The sequence below is a fragment of the Ciona intestinalis genome, chromosome 1 (assembly GCF_000224145.3).
Source record: "Ciona intestinalis chromosome 1, KH, whole genome shotgun sequence".
NCBI lineage: Eukaryota > Metazoa > Chordata > Ascidiacea > Phlebobranchia > Cionidae > Ciona > Ciona intestinalis.
This window is the reverse complement of record NC_020166.2, coordinates 9,877,342-9,897,404: the sequence shown is the minus strand read 5'-3', so window position 1 is coordinate 9,897,404 and position 20,063 is coordinate 9,877,342. Positions and strand designations below refer to the sequence as shown.

The following is a 20,063-nucleotide window of genomic DNA, read 5'->3' as shown; positions in this document are numbered from 1 at the left end:
TTGCTTTATGCTTGCATGGCGGAGCAACGACAGTCGTTATAACACACGTGTTCTGTTTCATACCCCTCGTGCTTGTTTACGATTTACCAAGTATGTAACTTTGTAGGCACTAAAAAAATTACGTTCAAAAAATTATATACCAGTATTCTCAGGACTCTAAAATAGCGTTGTTTATTATTAAAAATATGAAGCGAGGTCAGATGAGGCGAAACATAAAACATGATGACGTAACAAAGCATTCGAGAATTACCTGAAATTTGTTGAATGATGTTCTTTTGGATAGCTTCCTGTAGGTGGCGGTGTGGAGCTATTCTAAAAAAATGAAACAAAATTAAACAAAGTGCAATATTTGATTGGCTTTACTGTGGACAAAAGTTGAACACCGCCAGCTAATTTTGGTAATAATTTTAACTAAAATGTCAATAAAATGAAAGTGATGATTACTTTTTATTGAGATTACTGGGTTGGAGACCGATAAGGATTGCTCAAGATCTTACACGTTTACAATGTTGGGACTGTCAGAGTTTTGTGCAACTCAAACAACACCGACGTTCTACTACTCTGGTTTTCATACATTGTTGTTACATAGGATGGGTCCATTTACAAAATGCAAACGAACAAATATAACTGGTTGCTATTTGATGTAAGAATTATCGCTTCTAATTTAAAGCCTTAAAATACTTGACCTTTGTTTAAATGAATGAAACAAGGCGGCAACAATTATTATCAACATACATTTCTGTACATATGCTACTTTTGATTGGTTAAATTATTTGTACTTTTTTTGTAATTGTAATTTCAAGGGTCCGACGTTTCGACGTCTGCATAAAGAACATAAACACCGATAAAAGCGATATGTATACGCGCCGAAACGTCGGTTCTTTAAGAATACAATTTCAAAAATTGTCAGAATATTCTTTTACAGTTTTTATATGTGTATGGTGTATGGTTGACATGACACAAAGCTAAAGTTTTGTAATTTAACGCATCATACAGAAACTTACTTTTTTTTCTAAAAAAAAGGGAACGATGTCAACTGTATTAATTCTCTCCCGCAAGGTGGGAACGAAGAGCTATTAATTTCATTTTCTTTCACAGTGCAGAACTCAAGTTTGTATTTCCTACTTGCTAAGTATAACTGTGGAAAAGAATGTTTTAGGTTACAAAATACTTCCTACATAAATAAGGTAACGTAATTACGTGTATAATGACTGGAATTAGTGCCCTATTAGCTGTCATGATATAGCAAGTCATTTTGATTAACCATTCGGCAAAACTTAAGATTGTCTAAACAGTATTAGTTGATAAGTTCATTAAGTGTGGTCTATTAATTGACTGCGGTTAATACATGCAAGCGTATCTGATAAGAAAGATTGATGGTGTTCTAAATTCACTTGAAACCACGATCATGTTTCGTTTACTTTGCATTTGTTAGTTTAATCCTGGTTGTTATCTCGCCCTGCAACACACACACCATCAATCATATTTCTCACCTGACATACGCGTGTAACAAACTCGGTTCAGCAGCATCATACTGAAGTACTGCCAACACCTCTTAACCGCTGCAAAATAAACGAAGCGCTGCGACTGCGATAAAACAAACGCACAAGGAGTAATTAAAGCAGGCCAGCGTTGATTATTCGCGGCGCTTGCTTCTAGTAATCGTGCGAAATACATAGAAATCTAAATTACATTTCCACTAAGTACAGTAAGTTGGAGGGGAGATATAACATCTTTTCATTCTACTTTCTGGTCTCATTTTGTACATAAAGAAAGTTTAAAGAATTATAAAACCGTATTAACACGACTCCCATAGTTGATAATTGTTTGAACCACGATCAGGATATTTAGACAGTAAGTGCTTTAAGTATCTCATTTCCCCCCCAACCCTATACTATATTACCACTAATACACAGCACTTTCTAATTTTTTTTGTTCCATTTACTACAATTTCAATTTATTATTACGTCAACGTTATTTCGGGAATGTAAAGTGGTTTGGAGTTTCTATAAACCTCCATGACGTCATTTCGAAAGGTCAAAAGGTCACAGACCAGACGGATAAAAATGAAATCGAATATTTGTGCAATCGCCAAAGAAAAAATGCTTGCTGCTATCTTCGAACGAATCTTACAATAACAAGACATTTATGTAACACGTTCTTTACGTATATACATCCCATGTCTACCCCCTTTCGGGAACATTTCGCGAAGGGCTCCAATTTGACAGCGATTTAGAAATCAAGACGACACGCGTGCGCAGTGATGCCAAATGAATAATAATCTTCATATAAACTATTTCCCAACATTTAAACTTATCCAATTTTAATAAACAAATATTTTATGTGCATCACTGTAAATTTTCGTTGGCAACACTGTACGGTAAAAAACGAGGTGCTATAAATTACCGCCTTTTTGAAGTTCCGTGTTTTATTTTCCCAACAAGGGAATCTAAACACAACATTGATCTCCTTTTAGTTGAGCAATCTTGCGGCAACCGCTAGGGTGAGCTAATAAGCGCTTTAATTTATCAGTATGCGTTGAGTAGAAAAAGATAAAACTAAAATATGCGGTTTTGTTGCAGACTATTGGTTGTATGGATCCAGTCAATCACAAACATATTCTACATTTAATTTAACAACCTTGTGGCTATTTAGACACCAAGCAACTTTTGTATGAGCTACAATAAGGTGCAACACGTCACAGGTGTTATTTCGCCAACATTATCAATTATTTATTTGGGTTTTTCACCTGCTGTGTAAATGTAGGGCGAAAATAAACTTACAATAAAAATAATCTATCCCGAAAATTCTATAAAATCTTTTCAAAACAAGCAAAAGGGAGATTATCTAAAACAAACGACTATACGATATATTGTTACACCTAAATTATAACGGTGCCATTTTACATCGGACTGAACTATGTTAAGAAATTTATGCAACATAAACAGTGTATTTCCCAATTTGTAGTTAGAGACACAAAAGAAAGTTTTTAGAACTTTTTAAAAACATTTTGAGCGAGTAAGCGCGACTAAAATGGCCTAACCGAATCACACCCACGCTGTCGAGCATAAATCTTAACTGTATAGCAAATATACGATGCATATGTTTCAAACACATAGCTACCCGACATTTTGGAATATGAATTTTCTAAAAATAACTGTAGACCGACCACTATAGTGAATTTGAAAAATTACTTCTCTAAAAATAAACCATACATAACACGACTACTCCAGAAAATACCAAACTAGCCTGTTATCATTTGTTTTGTTTACTTTGTTTAAAAAGCTGTAACTATTATACTGGCGAAAATTTTATAAATAAAGTTTCTAAAGTAAACCGTTATTATACCTCTCTAAATTAAACCTGGCAGTTAGAGAAATTTTTGAAACTGTTCAAACAAACCCTCGTTCAAGTAAAATATAACGTAACTAAATCCAAGTATTCAGCTGTTTTCTTATCCTTTGTAATCAAAACTAATTAGAAAACTTGAATGTTTACCAAAAAACTAAGCGCTCTTGTTAGAAAAATCCTAAATGAGTAACAGACGCAATTGTCAAAATAGTCTTGACTTTGAAACGCAACAGTGGCAATCGTGACGTAAAATGCAAGATCAGAAAATCAGCTACTCAAATATTAATCATAAAGTGAATTGTAAAGTCATAAAGTAAATTTGGAATGTCGGTTATGACGATTTAATGTCCATTATTCACTCATTTTTGCTTAAACTTTGAGATTTATGTTGATAAAAAATGAAAATGAAAACGGCGGCCAAAATTTGACCGCTGGTAACTTGCCATGACAACCATTGAAGCAGTGTTACACGAAAAGTGTCATTATGATGTAACATGAGTATGACGTATGAGCTGCCATGGGTTGTTATGGTAACTGAACACTGCCAGTTAGTTGGTAGCTCAAAAAAAACGGTGAAAAAGTTTTTTGCTGGAGTATCCCTATGGTGACTTTTGGGTGACCTTTCTCGTTCTACGTCACCGAATACGTCATCACGCTCTGTCGTTTTCGAGTGTACGTAAGTGGGATCATTCAACGGACAAATTATTAGGAAATTAAGCCTATTGTAACGTCACATTGGCATGCTGATTCTCAAGTGTTTGTTTTAATTAGTAACAATGACGATTCTGACGTCATAGAGAAAAACGTTCTTTGTTTTGAAATATTTTGCCAATATCGGGAAGATCTAAACATGAGTTTATTTTGGTGGTATACGATGAATCATGTTTCCTTGTATAATGCATAGATAAAATTCCTTTTGCCTTTGGAGAATTACCCCACGTTGTACATGTTTATACTGGTCAACTTGTGTACCTATAAAAAAGAAATTTTACTCTAGTATATAAATGGTTCTTTTGTACAGACTGATGATGCCGTTTTAGGCGAAATACATATATCTCATAGATTACAGTTCGTCAGAATTGATTTTTGTCTGATTTTCGTAGCACTTAATTCCTACCTGACAGATTCTGTATGAATTAAAGACTGAGGATGTCGTTTTAGGCGAAATTTTCTCGTACTGTTGGGTAAGATCGAACACCTTTAGCACATATTATCCAAATATCCTGATTATGTTTTAACCAATTAACAACGGTCTATGGGAGTTGTGAGGATACGGTTTTATAATTCTTTGAATATTTTTTGTTTACTGCCAAATAACACGAGAAAATAGAATGAAAGTACATTCTCGTTTGACTGGATTTTCGTCTGTTTATAGGTGTTTTTTTACAGCACTTTGATCATTCCTATTCCAGCATGTATGAGATTTTTCAATGTTATTTGAAATGTGTTCACATATTTGATCTATAGCACGGTCGTGTGTGAAAAACCAAGAGGTCATTAGCTCAAATTTTCCGCTTCGGACGTCCTTTGATCGCGGCAGGATATGCCTCTTATTGTTTGTTATGAGCAATTAGACCTTAACCTGACTGCTCACTTTTACATCGTCTTGATATGGTTCATAAACTGACTCACACCGTTGGACATAGAAAAATTATAAATGTGATCAATTTTTGTTTGATACATTTAAAACAAATGTTTTCGTGACCCAACAAAAGGGGATTGTTACCTCAGGATATAACTTTCTAGACTTTTAGGATAAATACCACTGCTGGGTAAGATGGATATACCAATAGCACATAAAATCGCATGTTTCCGAATCGTGTTATTAACAACTACCAATGCCCTTATTGAGTCGTGAGAATACAGTTTATAATTTTAAAATATTCTTCATTCACTACCAAGTGTGACCATGAAAGAGAATGAAAACATAGATCTCACCCCAACCTATTTTATAAATGTGATTTTATGTTTGATGAAAAATTGAAAGTTGTTTTCGTCAGTGAACAAGGGGTCATTGTCAACGACAGAATATAAGATACCTTAGAATTTCAATTATGGTCGGTACAATACTTGATATCATAATAAGCGCAACTGCTGATAGAGAAGTGCACGTAGCGGCACTCTAATCATATTGATATCGAAATAATAGGACATTGTGACGTGTATTGGCTCCAATTCAGCTTGGCAAGTTATCTTCCGGTACGGCATCCACATTACGTGACCTGTCAATCATTCGTGTGTCCATTCACAAATAAAACTCGAATTCAAAACAATCATTGAAGCACGCGCGAAAGACACGATTCGATTGTAGACATAATAAACGATCGTTGCAACCACGTTTGATGTATTGTGAGTAAGAATGAGAAAATATGGGACCGGAGGTTTCAATTAATGCAACGGCTGCTCCGCCACCGGTGTTCTATCACGCCTTCTCTGTGACGCAATAGTCGATTCGCGCGAGTGCGCAGAGTGCTCGGAGCGTCAATAAAGCTTGGTTCAAAATGATGGATGAACGAAAAGAATGGTAGACAGAGATTGCATTTCAATATTTAGTGATTTCAAAACGAACATTACGTTGCATTACTATTTGCTTAGCAAGTTAATTATTATCGAAAGTAGGTCAGCGTATAGCCAGGCATCAAAATATTGCTGGTAATTGAATTAGCTGGGTCGTATTTAACAGCTACAGGTACTCAGTTAAACGCAGACATTGCTAAAAGTGAAAGGTTTCTTTCCGCAATTCATCTGTTACGCAATAATGGCGTTTGCGACGTGATACTTTCATCCATTTTGTTGTGCGTTAGTTTTATTTTAATTGTATCTATTTGTTAACTATATGAAATTTGTTCATAATCTTGATTGCAGTGTCATTGTTATGATGCAGCCATATTATTTCACAAATCAAATTTGGACGTAACAATCAGTGTATTATGAAGTAACTTTACTTTTTAAGTATGTATGCGACAACAATATTATTTTAATATTTCATTTATGCGACAACAATCTCGATTCATGACAAGTACAAATGTGCAATTGTGACGTATTTACATCAGACGTAAGTAAATTGGAATACCTCCAATAATGCTTGTATTATTACGTCACACAACTCCTTCTTGTTTGTCGTGATAATGCATTATCGTGACGTCACAAGTGCATGTACGAGTTATTTCACCTTGTTCGTATTTTTTTAATTATGTTTTAAAAGCTAGATATAGTTTGAAAAACAACACTAATTAATTAAGTATTCGCGAGTCTTCTAGTGTACTGTTTGATGACGTAATAATACATCGTTTATTCCGCGAATAGCTGTCCTGCGATTCTATATTTATTTAAAATCGCGAAACATTAAACTCAAAATCTGGCAAGTTCAAATGTAAACAAAATGGCGATCGTGCCGCTCGACGATATCGCCGTATCAACCAATCTAACCACTGAGCACTTTATTTCGTCACTGATATATCTTTGTTACGTAGGTTAAGTTAGGAAAGATGTGAGCCAGGATCCAGAGATGATTCGCGAGACTGGGTTCATCAATTCGCAACCTACGTTCGCAGAGTGCCTTAATATTGTAAGTTCTGGTATAGAGGACAATGCTTCTGACGTTTATCGAAAGTCGCCGATTGCAGCCGCGTTTGATCGCGTACAACAGAAGGAAGAGACAATAGCAGATTCCACAGGCAGCAGCTTGCACAGCGACTGCAGCCCGACGTCTTCGCGACCAGTGTCGCTCGCCTTCTCACCGATATCGACGGTTTCGAACTCGCCCCGCGGGAAAATGGGCTTCGTCGGCCCGCAGAATAACTCAACAGTTCCGTGCGCTTCAACTTCAGCCACAAGCCAAAGTCATCACTACCAACAAAGTCATATGTCATCGGAATATATTCAGGGTTCTAACTTTAGACCCCATAACCCACCCTATGCACCAAGGATACAGGAACCTACCCACTTCGACCCCAGATTTAGCTACCGGCCCCAATTCGACGCCCCTCACAGTGCATACGAAGAACCCCAGGATCACGGAGCGTTTACGTTAGCCCCACCTGACCCACCCTACAGGGGAATCCCCTCTTACCCCACAGCTCATGTGTACCCAGTGGATCCATTCTTGCAATATCAAAGAAGTGATTATGACGTAATAAGAGACGAACAATGCCCGGATTTTCCATGGATGAGAGAAAAGAAATCTGGGGAAAAAACGTCAGAAGGAAGAAGTAAGAAATTTATTCTAGTTTCATTTTTAATAAATATTTAACAGATTTTTGCGGGTCCACCTTTTAAATAAATATTTAAAAGATTTTTGCGTGTCTACCTTTTAAAACAGCTCGTGGCAATGTGAGCGCGTGTTTTGTTTTAAAATATCAAACGAAATATGCTCAATTCCGCTGAGCACTTTTTGCACAATAATATTCAAATAACACTGGTGCTCAATACTTTATTGTTTGAATAATGTGACTTATTAGGTAACAGTTTCTTTTCATACGTCATAAATCGCGTACGAATCGCACGCCGCTACCACGCCTTGTAACGCGCGATGCTTCATGTTTTACACGGATTCTTTGACACATAAAGTCATAATATATCATAGGTATGAGTCAAGACTAATGACTCATTCATGAACCGTTAGCACTGTGGGGTAAGATGAATACTTCGCTTGTATAATCCTATATTTTCTGATCTTGTTTTTAACAATCAACAACACTGTTATAGAGCCGTAAGGATACGGTTATTAATTTTGTAGATATTATTTGTCTATTACCAAATGGGACGAAAAAGTAGAATGAAAATTCGACTCCAATTAGTACAATAATGTAAAATATGAAACTTCTAGAATTTCTGAATATTTTCCCTTGCAACTGCTGAAGTGGCAACCACTTGTCACGTCACAATGTCCATCATCACGTGACGGGTCAGCAATATTTGCCTTAGAGCGGAAATCGCGTAAAATCCGAGAACGCCATTGTTTTGTGAGAGAAACGTTTAATTCAGCGACATAAAGACTTTAACAAACGCCAGGCCCTAAAATTAATTTCTAAGTAGTTTAAATGAAATGAGTGTTTAAATGTGTCTAAAATGAAATATATTATTCGCTAAGTGAAAAAAGTTGTTCTAATCTTAGTGTATACCTATTGATAGCGCATTTTGTTGGAATAAATTATACTAAAAAACTTCAGCAAGCCCCGAAACTCTTAGGTAAATAATATATATAATAAATACCACTTTGGGGTAAGATGGATGCCGGTAGCACATATAATATCCCATATTTACTTGTTTTTAAAAATTAACACCGCTCTTTTAAGGTCGCAAAAACATAGAATAAAAACATGGACCATCTTACACCAACATAATGTATATATTTTATATCATTGGTGTATTTTATGGCTTTAGTATTATTCAATTACACAGCATATCTTGACTATATTCAAACATACTGCATTGCATTTGTAGAATTCTACCAAAGTTTTGCGTAAGTTTACAATCATTTTTTAAGTTACCATTTTGTTTTTTAATAAAGGTTTACATATCCTACTTTTTATGGCAAATTTATTTTGTAAAACCTGATTAAATCTAATTTGGGTTTCAATCATGGCTTTCACAAATCGAACTGCATGGTATGCGAGTTTGGAGTAAAGAAAAAACTAAGTTACGCGCTAACATATTAGTAGGGTGGGGAAGGATGCGACACCTTATCATTCTATTTACTGGTCACGTTGGTAGTAAACAAAGAAAATTTAAATAAATATAAATCGGTATCCTTCGGGTAAGATAGGACACTTTTTGCACATAACATCCCAATATCTTGATCGTGTTTTAAACAATTAACAACGGTCTATATGGGAGTCGTGGGGATACAGTTTTATGATTCTTTAAATGTTATTTGTTTCCAACCAAATAAGACGGGAAAAATGATTGTCTAACTCTACCAAACAATTATTAACTTAACACGTTCATGAACTGTATGCGTAAACTGTGTGTGACTTCTGCTGGCTTTTTGCAAATACGTCTTGCAGAAAATAAGAATATTATTATTCTACAACGGCACTTTTAAAACAAGGTTCTGTAGGTTTACAAAGGGAAAAACTGTCTTCGGTAAAAAATATTTTTAAAAATGTCATAGAATCGATTTACGATGCATGACCGATTTTTAGGGGGCGCAGGTTTTGAAAATGGATACGTTTTTGTAGATGAACTATCGAATCTGCCAAAAAAACATTAAACGCGTGGTTGTGGTTCATTGTTTGTTGTTCAGTTTAATTCTCTGTTTCGTCAACTCTTCGAATTATTCGGGTCATTTAAGTTAGGGGTGTCAGTAAGAATTATCCGACAGTTAACTTGCTGCACTTAACAAAGCCAAGTATCTGGTGTGTTTACGCTCTACATTATAATACTCCCACACTGTCAGAACTTCAGGATTAATTGAGATTTAAGCGAGCGTAAACCACGTGATTAATGAGACGTCCCGAGGAACCTAAACGCTAAAACAACTAAACTTAAATTTTTGACATGATTTTTTTGACAATGTTATATTTTGTAGCGAATTCTTTTGGCTTTGGGTGTTTTTTTTGTGTGACTATATCTACAAATATAGCAGCAAGAGTTTTGCTCAGTTAAAGCTTCAGCCTTTACTTCCCTTGCGGATGACTTAAAATGAGCAGTGGTCTAGCTGCTACCTTTGAAGATGGGCTGGCCATCCGTCATTGTCAACCAACTGTCCGCGCTGTTTACCTGTCCGGCGGCCCGCGCACTACTCGCTTTGTGACGTGTAGAAAGGAGATATTGTATCTAAACAGACGAAAGAATCTTTGCACGAAATGCAGGGTATTTATAGAAAGTGATTGCAGCAAAAACAAAGGTCTGTTTCTCAATTTCACTTAGCGACGTGACGCCATTTTACGATTTGTGTCATTTTTACCGCTGACATTTTCGGCACTTTTACAATGTTTTCGCACATCGCTGGTGAAAGTGGTGAACTTATGATCACTAATTCTGCAGAAGCTGCTTAACTTTTCGCTTGGACCACATTTTAGCAAAACTGTTTGTGTTGGCGGTTCAAGTTTCGAATTTCACTTCGCCTCGTAACTAGAATCGCAGTTTGGGTGGGCGAACGCTTGGCTAAGCACTGTGACCACATTCTTGACTCTAGCAGCCCCTAAAGTGGGTTGCCGGCACAAGTTGTATGTTAAACCAAGGCACCATGCGCTTTTTAAGGTCTTTGGTTTCAAGCTATAAGTTGCAGTGATATGGGAACCTCTTATGCAGTTGTTTTTCCTGCTTGTTTTGCACAAGAAGCCTAAACAATCACAACATTTCATCTAGTATTTAGTTTCAACAAAAATACGTTCACATAAAAACTCAAGTTCCATCACAGAGCATTTGAACCATGCAAATACGTCATAATTCACACCATTATGAGCGCAACAATTGAAGCATTGAGCGAATTTATAAACATTGGTTTTGTTTTCATTCAAATTCAACCAAACAAATCAAGCACTGTGACGTAACAAAACATACTCTCTTCGCATTCTCAAACCATTTTGAGCTTCATAATTTATATTGTGACGTATGTACACGGTGTATATGTTTAAACTACATGTTATCTGACACAATTCTCACCTTTACGCCCACACTAAGTTAACAGAACAGCAGTCTTGTTCGCTTATCGCAACTTAAACTAATATTTGCCAAACTTGTGAACTTCTAAATACTTCAATGATAAACTTGCGAAACTATGAACAAACAATGAGCTTGGTTAGTTTGACAAATAGCTTTTCTTACATCACAGTTCCAGTTAAAACCAGTTGAACTTTGGACATTCATGCATTTTTAAATGCAAAAACAAGCAGGGAATTTAAATTATAACTTGCACCGTGCGCTTATTTATTTAATGTCTATATATGTAGTGTCTCGTGCCATGCCATATTTAATCACTCGCCCACATGCGATAATATAGTTAGTGCATATACTATGAACAAAAATTCAATTTAAGATATTTTGATTGATGATTAAAGTTTTTTCGCGTTGCAGACATTTAATCAGTGCCGTTTATTGTCTACAATATCCTCTGACAAGCGCTTTATTAAAAAGTAATATGTCACAGCCAGTCTAAATGTCATAACAATGGTCATACTTCGTAACAGTCGTTACAACTGACGTATCAAATTCTGATTCTTAAATCGACTGAAGAAATGATAAGAGCACAATTTTCTCAGCTACCATAAGTCGCACGATATCTTTGTTTGTTCACAGTAGCAATTGTTTGCTTTAACTAGTAGCCTATTGTTTATTCATAATGTTTTCTGCAAACATAGTTTGCAACTTAAGTCACTGAAACAGTTAATCTTCGTATTAAGTACCAACCTGGCCTGTCAAAAACTTAATTTAAGACGAACTCCCAAATTATTTCAACCCTTTTTCCAATTGGTCGTTTTAATAAATAAAGACCCCTGATTGGTTGTTTTAAAATCGTTTTTAACCAATAGGTTCTCGAGTTAGACTTTGATCAATTTGTCCCCGCCCTGGTGTTGTGTAATTCGTGTATCGAAGTAATTAACAGCTGAATAAACACTCTTATCAGCTATACGCGTCGCAATATATGTACGTCATGTTCAAACAAATAAAGAGTGAAAAATACCCGCACGCGAGGGTTTTACATTTTCTTTTATTCTACGTGGGTGAGGTCCTGCAGTGTGACTCGTCATAGAACCGGAGATTTATGTTAGAATTGGCCCAATACCCCCTAGACTGTCACATTCTGTAAAACAAATAAAAACTGAGAGCACACGCGGAAGGTTGTCACATTACTTGAACCTTTGACGAATGTCAATCCTAAGTGACAAGCATGACAGTTGCAATTGACTTTAACTCGCTAACTCTCAAAGTAATCGGATTAAAAAGATCGCTTTCCCGAGATTTTCGCGCTCAACCGCGATAAAATAAAGATTCCGCACCCTGGCCAGTGTTGCCGGATTAAAAAATCAACTATTTTCAAAAAACAGTGTTTCCATTATTAAATTATATTTTTAACCAAAACTTAAAATTAATTTTAACTGGCAACACTGCTTTTCAAGAGCCTTGAAAGGTTAATAGGCTTAAGCTTATCCGACTTAAAGTGGAATTGAAACAATGTTTCACACTTAAGTTTACTTTGGCTATTGATGTGCTACAATGCTGCTTTCCCACCACCACACACGTGTTTAAGTTTTTCAATTCGACATACATATAAATGTATGCGACATAAAGATGTTGTTTTAAAATTTTAAACCAGCATTTTCATAATAAAAAGTCTATATAAAAACTCCCTGCGTGTGTGCGTATTACGTTGAACTTACACATATTTTAATAGTTAAGATGGACTTTGGACTACAGCTAAATTTGTGTGTTTACTTTATGTTACATTTAGTAGTGTGAGGAAAAATGGAACACCTTTTAATTCCATTTTCTTGTCTTATTTGGTAGTAAACAAAGAATATTCAAAGAATTACAAAACCGTATCTTCACGACTCCCACAGACCGTTGTTAATTGTATAAAACACGATTAGAATATGTGGATAATGTGTGCTAAAAGTAGTCTATCTTACCCCACAGTACCGTATGTGTTTACTTTATGTCATATATGCGTAAGTGCGTTCTATTGTGCGAATGTCTCTACTGCAAAAACACTACAAGTAAAGGAAAAAGTACCTACCGTGTTTTGAGTGTGTTTGCGTCGATATTCACACATGAAGGTTACAAATTGTTGGTTCAAAGAACTGAAATTAAACTGTAAAAACATATTACAACATTAACCTAACCCCCTTGTAAACAAATCAAATCGTATAAGACATAACACAGTGTCATTACAAACAAAACACTAATGCTTAGCCAAGGAAGAACAGAACGAAAGCGAGCAAACACCAAAACTTAAAACTTGGCGGCGTGCGCGCGCCTAATTAAAAGTGTTGCCATTTTAGAAACTTTTAAAACATGTTACAAATTTCGCGCCGCATTCATCAATCGAAACCTCAATGATTGTTTGTTTTGTGTCTATCTGGTTTACTAGTAGTACGGTTATGTTCAAATTAACAAGAGAGCAAACCTTCAGTTTGTTGTGATTCTGTTTTTAAAATTATCTTTGATGTATTCATGTGATTAAATATGATGAATGGCGGCCATTGTTGTAGTGATTTGATGATGACAAAAACGCAATTGCTTCAAACAATCGACTCATTTTTGGGTGGAAAACATTCTTTACATGTTGCTTTTGTTAAAAAAATTACAAAAATATGAATAATAATAAAAATATGAATAAAAAACTAAACAAGCACAAATCAAAATGGCGACCCAAGAACCACATAATGCAGTGAAGGCGCGTCGGCCGTTTCAAATTTGCAAACTTATCAATTCCGGAGTCAAAGCTACGATCAAAGGTTTTAATAATTTGATAAAATCTTAGGAGTTCGGCCCGCGGGCGCATCCAGGAGACTACGGACTGCTTACACCAACACCCAACTGCTGGAACTAGAGAAGGAGTTTCATTATAACAAATACCTTTGCCGACCAAGAAGAATTGAAATTGCGACCCTGCTCGACCTGACTGAGAGGTACAGTGCATGGCGATTAATTGCAATTGCTTCAACCCTTACGGGTTGACTTAATTTTCAGGCATAAATTACAAAACAAATAATTTTCTAAAAAAATAATCACCCACAAATTTACGTATGTGGTAACTCGTAAAACAAAACACCCGCGTTATATCGACTGTCGTTTCCCATCGTGCCATGTAAGTTTAAAACAGTTACATTCATTACATTTATTCATCCTACAATATTAAGCGTAGTGCAATTGTAATATATTGTCCCGTTATTTTTCCAGACAGGTCAAAGTTTGGTTTCAGAACCGTCGAATGAAACACAAACGTCAACAATTACAACAATCACAAAAAGACAATGACGATTCTGACGTAACAAGCGCCGACGAAAAAAATGACGTCAAAGAAACCGGTAGTGACGTCGAGTCGGATAAAAACGATGATGTCACTTCCCTTGAAGCATCGGAGAGTGGAAATGGCAAATCACGTCATTCTTCAAGTGATGACGTAACTGATGACGAAAGCAAGGTAGCTGTCCCTTCCTCCCCAGTCGTTAAAAGAGAAAAATACAAAAAGTCGGAAAAGAAATTTGAAAATATTCAATGCGGTACTGAGAGTGCCAAGTCATCGGTGCATGACGCTGCAGTTTCCGAAAATGTCAAAAGCGAAGAAGTATTAAGTCCCAAAGACGAGACAGTTGATGACGTGTTTAATACGTCACAAACCTCCCACGTCACGACCAGTGTTACCACACGTTGTCATCTGCACATGAAGTGCAGTGTTGACCACAGAAATTTTGACAATAACTGGCAACACTCTGTGAATGAAAGCACAAAGACAGCAGACCAAGCAGTCACATGCACACATCCCATGAACATGGAACACTCCTTTCCTCAAGCAACGTTCATGCAGCGCCACCATACGACCACTGCCAACGGAATGTATAAACCGCTAGGTGTCATAACGCAGCAGGACGAATGGCATAGCCACACACTGCAAGGCAAGACACATAACAATGAATACGCTTACACCACTCAGCATAAACATGAAGTGCCCCATCCCACCTACCCCCCATGGAAACCCCCACCCCAACCCATCACCCATAACTATCATTCAAAACCCTTCCCTTTATTCGATAGCAACGTAAACTCTTACAACTACAACAACGGTTTCGACTCCAGCTTTCGCCCAAGTAAATACCGACCCTTCATTCCCGATAACGGGTATTCCCCAACTCATGACGTAAACCGGCAGCAAATCCCTCACCCCGAATGGAAAGCCCCTATGGGGAAGTACCCCAAACCGTACACCCCTCAATATGAGAGCCACGGTGTTAACATATCGCAAACAGCTGGCTTACTGAGCAACGCTCAGAAACTGCTGGATTTGTAATTTATATCATTTGTACTAATCGTTGTGTGACGTCAGCAATAAAAGCGCTAAACATAGAACTTGTCACATAACTAAAGTTAAGATATGAATTGTTTGTTTCATAATTGAATGAATGTAACTATTTTAACCTCGCGAGGCGGCGCAATCGCAGTCATTGTAACACAGGTGTTTTGGTTCATACACCTCGTTCCCGCCTATGAGTTACCATGTATCTATAGTATGGAGCTTTTGTTGGTCACTTTTTTTCGCTTAATGTTCGAATGACAATTTAGACAACCCATAAAAGAACTGGATTGGCGCAACTCCGAGGAGTATATTCATTACGTAACAAAAGAATATTCTGATTTAAACACGAGCGACCTTTGTTTATTTTTAAAGTTTTATTTCGGAACAATCATACCCTTAATGTATATTTAGAGACGTCATAACACCAATTAAAGCGCCTTGTCTTTGACATCTATTTATAAAAGGAAGTTATTTTAAAACTGCTGTGCCGCGGTGCAAGGGTCGCTGTTAGTCTATTGTTCTATTTAATGATGTCACAATGCACGTCATAAACCACCGCGCAAATCATCGATTCGTTTTAAAAACGAAATGGCATTTTATTTTTAACGACAATCAGGGATAAATTCTTTGAAAAAACATTTCTGTTGTAAAGAGAAGAAGACCTCGATGAACAAACGGCATTGTAGTAGATTACTACGTCATAATCCCCCGCTATATTCGATTGTTTATAAATAATGAGTGGAAGTGCCTGTCGTCATGTCTTTGGCGTCGAGAGTTTATAAATCTATGCTGGAGATTACCCGTCTCAGTCAGCGAGACATTACTTGGAAGACCTCAAGCCGATTAAGTTAAATAAAATGCGGATTTCAGACTTGATGGAAAGTTTTAATGAAAAACAACTTCTTTGAAGATTTAGGTTAAGTTAAAAACAAGTGTAACGTTATGTATAGTGGGCGCAGCAACATGTTTTCAGTATACGTCTTGATACCACAGTTACATTTGCATACAATGAAGTGAAATGTAGTTTAGTAGTTGTTCTTGTTAGTTAGTGTTTTTAAAGCTGTATCAAAAGTAAGCAAGTAGAAAACTTGGTTTTAAAAATCGTTGTCGATAAACAGTAAAACGTTCAAGACTGCAGTAAAAACCGTTTGGTTGTTTTTATTGATTAGTTTTATTTAAAGCTATAGCTGTTAAGAAAGTTAAAAATTTTTTAAGGAAGTAGTTACTAAAACTTAAACCTTTCGTTATCGGAATTAAATTTAACTTTGTATAGTCGATTTTATTATGCAGAGGATAGGACTCTTGATGTAAATTCGTTGCAGTATGGTTTAAGGCTCGTTAACTAATCGATGTTGTAACTCAATTATAGAGACAACGTACTACGTTATATTGATAAATACTTACATTGAGGCTTGCTTCTCTACCGAGTCGTAAAATTTACATCGCAAGATTAATTAATTTAGTTCCTAAAACGGTTAACTTTTTATTTGTAGTTTAAGAATTCTGACTTAAATCCCAGGTCCTTGACAAAGACCTCACCTACATAGAGTGTAATATATAGGTTAAGTTGCAATAGTATATATGTGAAGGAATGAAAAGTACTAGATTTCAGTTTAGACTGTGATAGTACAGTGGGAAAAGATGGGACACCTTTTCGTTCCATTTTCTCGTCTCGTTTGGTAGTAAACAAAGAACGCGTTTAAAGAATTATAAAACTGTACCCTCAAGACTTTCATAGGCCGTTGTTAATTGTTGAAAATATGGTCAGGATATTTGGATTTTATGTGCTAAAGATGTTTTATCTTCCCCAAAGTACTCTATAGTGCCCATAAAGTTGGACGATTCTTGTAACGAAATAACAGTCATGGAATTATAATCTGTTAGATATATATTTCGACTAAATGGTATCATCAGGTTCTTATTCAAACAGTATGTTTGGACCTTCGTTTTAAAAATGTAACTAAAAACGCTAAACATAAAATTTGCCCAAAACGCTTATCATAAAAAGATAAAAGAAAATTTAAAAATTTACTATAAAAACTGCAAAGGAAGTAAAGGGGGTAAATGCAACGTCTCAAAAAAGCAAGATTATTATGTTTCAGTTAAAGGCTATGTTTCAAAACTGAACTAAACACGCAACCAGCATGCAGGTCTCCAAAGATGAAACGAAATTATTGATTTTGAATATAAGTGAATGTCTTGAAGCCAACAAGTCGAACGTCAATAAAAGCTCAACGTTGTGGGAACGGTATAGACTGTAGTGTATATAGTAGGATCGGGGAAGATGGGACAACTTTATATTATTTAGGCATCTTAATCGTGTTTTAAACAATTAACACAATCTATAGGAGTCGTGAGGACACGTTTTTCTATCTTTTTGAATGTTCTTTGTTTACTACCAAATGGGACAAAAAAATAGAATGAAAAGGTGTTCCATCTTCCCCCACAGTACTATATATAGTTATAGCGGACTGTAGTGTATAGTAGGTTGGGGGAAGATGGGACACCTTTTCATTCCATTTTCTCGTCCCATTTAGTAGTAAACAAAGAATATCAAAGAATTATAAAACTGTATCCTTACGACTCCCATAGACCGTTGTTTATTGTTTAAAACACGATCAGATTATCTGGATATTATGTGCTAAAGGTGTCCCATCTTCCCCCACCCGACTATATAGTTATATCGGATCGCATGTCATTCATAGAGGGATGCAAGGGATTATTAGAAGTATACTTGTGTGTCAACGTATGGTACTGTGGGGTAAGATGGGATATCGTTGGAGTATATGTTAATACTCCGTATTTTCTAATCGTGTTTTTAACAATTAACAACGCTATTATAGATCCGTGAGGATGCGGTTACGTAATCCTAGAAATATTTAAATTACCAAATGGAACGATAAAATAGAATTATAATAGCAGTATTAATACAATGATAATAAAATTAACACTCCAGATTACAGTAAAATTGGATAACTATAAAAATTACACCATTAAATATAATTCGATTACAACTCGCAGAATACGTTTCATTAAAAATGATGTTGGCGGCATACATTTGCTAAATGATTCACGAAAACCGAGGGACCTTTTTAGCCAACCAATGCCTGTTTCAATACAGGACCGAGAAATACACCTGAACTGCACGAACTTAACGAAACAATGCATTATAATGGGCATTGTTCGCGTATATAGGCCTCCTATTTTTTGAGAAGTATAGGTGTATTCCTGTAGTGAAACATGTGGTTTAAATATTTGTAGTTATTCGGTGCTATTATAGCCTGGCGTGTTATATTATTATTAATATTATTCATATTGCGATTATAACTCTATCTATCGCCCCTTTTTATAGTAAATAAGGAATAATCCTAAAATTACATAACCAAACCCTCACGACTCTAATAGCGTTGTTAGTTGTTAAAAACACGATTACAAAATACGAGATAATATGCTCTAACGGTATGCCATCTTACCCCACAGTACTATACGTAGCCCCAACCTATACTGAAATGAACCATATATAATACCTTTGGCACATAGTAGTAAAATATTTTGATAGTGTTAACAACAGTCTATGCGGGGAGTCGTAAGGTTACGGTTTTATAATTCTTTGAATATTCTTTGTTTACTACCAATGTCCAAATGAGACGAGAAAGTAGAACAAAAATAGTCCCGTCTTTCCCATCCTACTATACACACTTTTAATTGAATCTATAAAAATGACCAATAGGTTGACCATCTTTATATATACCCCACCCAAATAAGCTTCAAGCGTTCCCATCGACCCTTAGCAGTGTAAACCTCAATTACTGAATCGCGTCGCTGGAAGAAGGCAATAATATTGATTGAGCATTCCCTGTCGTGCTCTATACAAAACATGAACGGGTTTATGAGAAAGCGTAGACGCATGGCAGGTTATGAGAGAAGGCGATTTCATTCACATAGTAAACATTAATTGAGAAAAATAGAATATTGCGATAGAACGAACATATTTTAAATAACAGAGGAGGATGTCGTATTTAATTATATTTTAATATTAGTTTAAGTTATTTGCGAGGATTTCAAAGGATATATACAGCATGTGTTACGATTTCATTAAAGAACAGAACGCTATGCGAAGATTTTTTATTTAATATTTTCGTTTATGTTAAAAGCATCTTATTCTGTGATTAGAACACCTCGCATTAATCAACTTGTATGAAATGAATCCGATTTGTCACCGTTTGCGAAACGTACTCTAATCAACTTTGTCTTTAATGACGTATAAGGTTACTATGACGTCACATAGGTAGTTAGGAAGGTTAAACACGTCACCACCTTATTGTTACGTAGACATGTAGCGATTGTTTAGACATGTAGTTCGTGTATGAGGTCATAGAGTGAGAATGTATAGACGAACGTGGTCTATTCTAAAACAATTTGACGCTTTGGTATTTATATTTAATTGTTTAAATGCAGATAAATCGAGGTACAGAGTGTAAAGAGTTAGTGAGACATAAATGGTTTAGTTGTTAGGTATATGGTTACGTATAGAACACCTGTGTTGTAAGATTGTCGTTGTCCGCCACGCAAGGATAAATAAATTACATACGTGGTAGCTGGTAACGAAAATGTAAATTTTACGGTTGAATATTTCTTGTTTACAAACAAATAGAAATGTTTAGAATTCAGAGCAACCACATGCATAAACACTATGCATTGTTACGTCATAAGAGCAACAGTCTTGAAGAAAGGGCGCGATTTTAATCGG

General features: G+C 35.9%; 1 protein-coding gene and 1 long non-coding RNA gene across 6 annotated transcripts in view; one reads left to right on the top strand and one right to left on the bottom strand.

Moving 5' to 3' along the window:
• Nucleotides 1–1,645, bottom strand: part of LOC108950375 — a 34,657-nt gene extending 33,012 nt beyond the window's left edge. For 2 of the 4 annotated variants that reach the window (XR_001975213.2, XR_003397538.1), the window contains exons 1-3: nt 1,494–1,639; nt 1,005–1,138; nt 251–312 (exon numbers count right to left, since the gene is read on the bottom strand). This is a non-coding gene — a long non-coding RNA (uncharacterized LOC108950375). Of the gene's footprint in view, nt 1–250; nt 313–1,004; nt 1,139–1,493 lie in introns of all 4 variants that reach the window. The other 2 variants (XR_003397540.1, XR_003397539.1) reach the window with 2 other exon arrangements.
• Nucleotides 1,646–6,098: 4,453 nt separating this feature from the next.
• On the top strand, nt 6,099–15,363 carry hox2 (homeobox transcription factor hox2). 2 transcript variants are annotated; one of them, XM_026833761.1, is made up of 4 exons: nt 6,099–6,406; nt 6,825–7,562; nt 13,781–13,928; nt 14,200–15,363. In XM_026833761.1, the coding sequence occupies exons 2-4, from the start codon at nt 6,860–6,862 to the stop codon at nt 15,305–15,307; spliced, it is 1,959 nt and encodes a 652-aa protein (XP_026689562.1). In that variant the 5' UTR covers nt 6,099–6,406; nt 6,825–6,859; the 3' UTR covers nt 15,308–15,363. The 2 variants fall into 2 exon arrangements, with proteins under 2 accessions (XP_026689562.1, XP_026689561.1); XM_026833760.1 differs by lacking the exon at nt 6,099–6,406 and having other exon boundaries at nt 6,435–7,562.
• The last annotated feature ends 4,700 nt before the right edge of the window (nt 15,364–20,063 follow it).

Excerpts from the sequence above, each read along its gene's own strand:
- hox2 (XM_026833761.1), top strand. The coding sequence starts at position 6,860 with ATGATTCGCGAGACTGGGTTCATCAATTCGCAACCTACGTTCGCAGAG. Across the intron at positions 7,563-13,780 it reads AAAAACGTCAGAAGGAAGAA|GAGTTCGGCCCGCGGGCGCA; the intron begins GTAAGAAATTTA and ends ATAAAATCTTAG. Across the intron at positions 13,929-14,199 it reads CTGCTCGACCTGACTGAGAG|ACAGGTCAAAGTTTGGTTTC; the intron begins GTACAGTGCATG and ends TTATTTTTCCAG.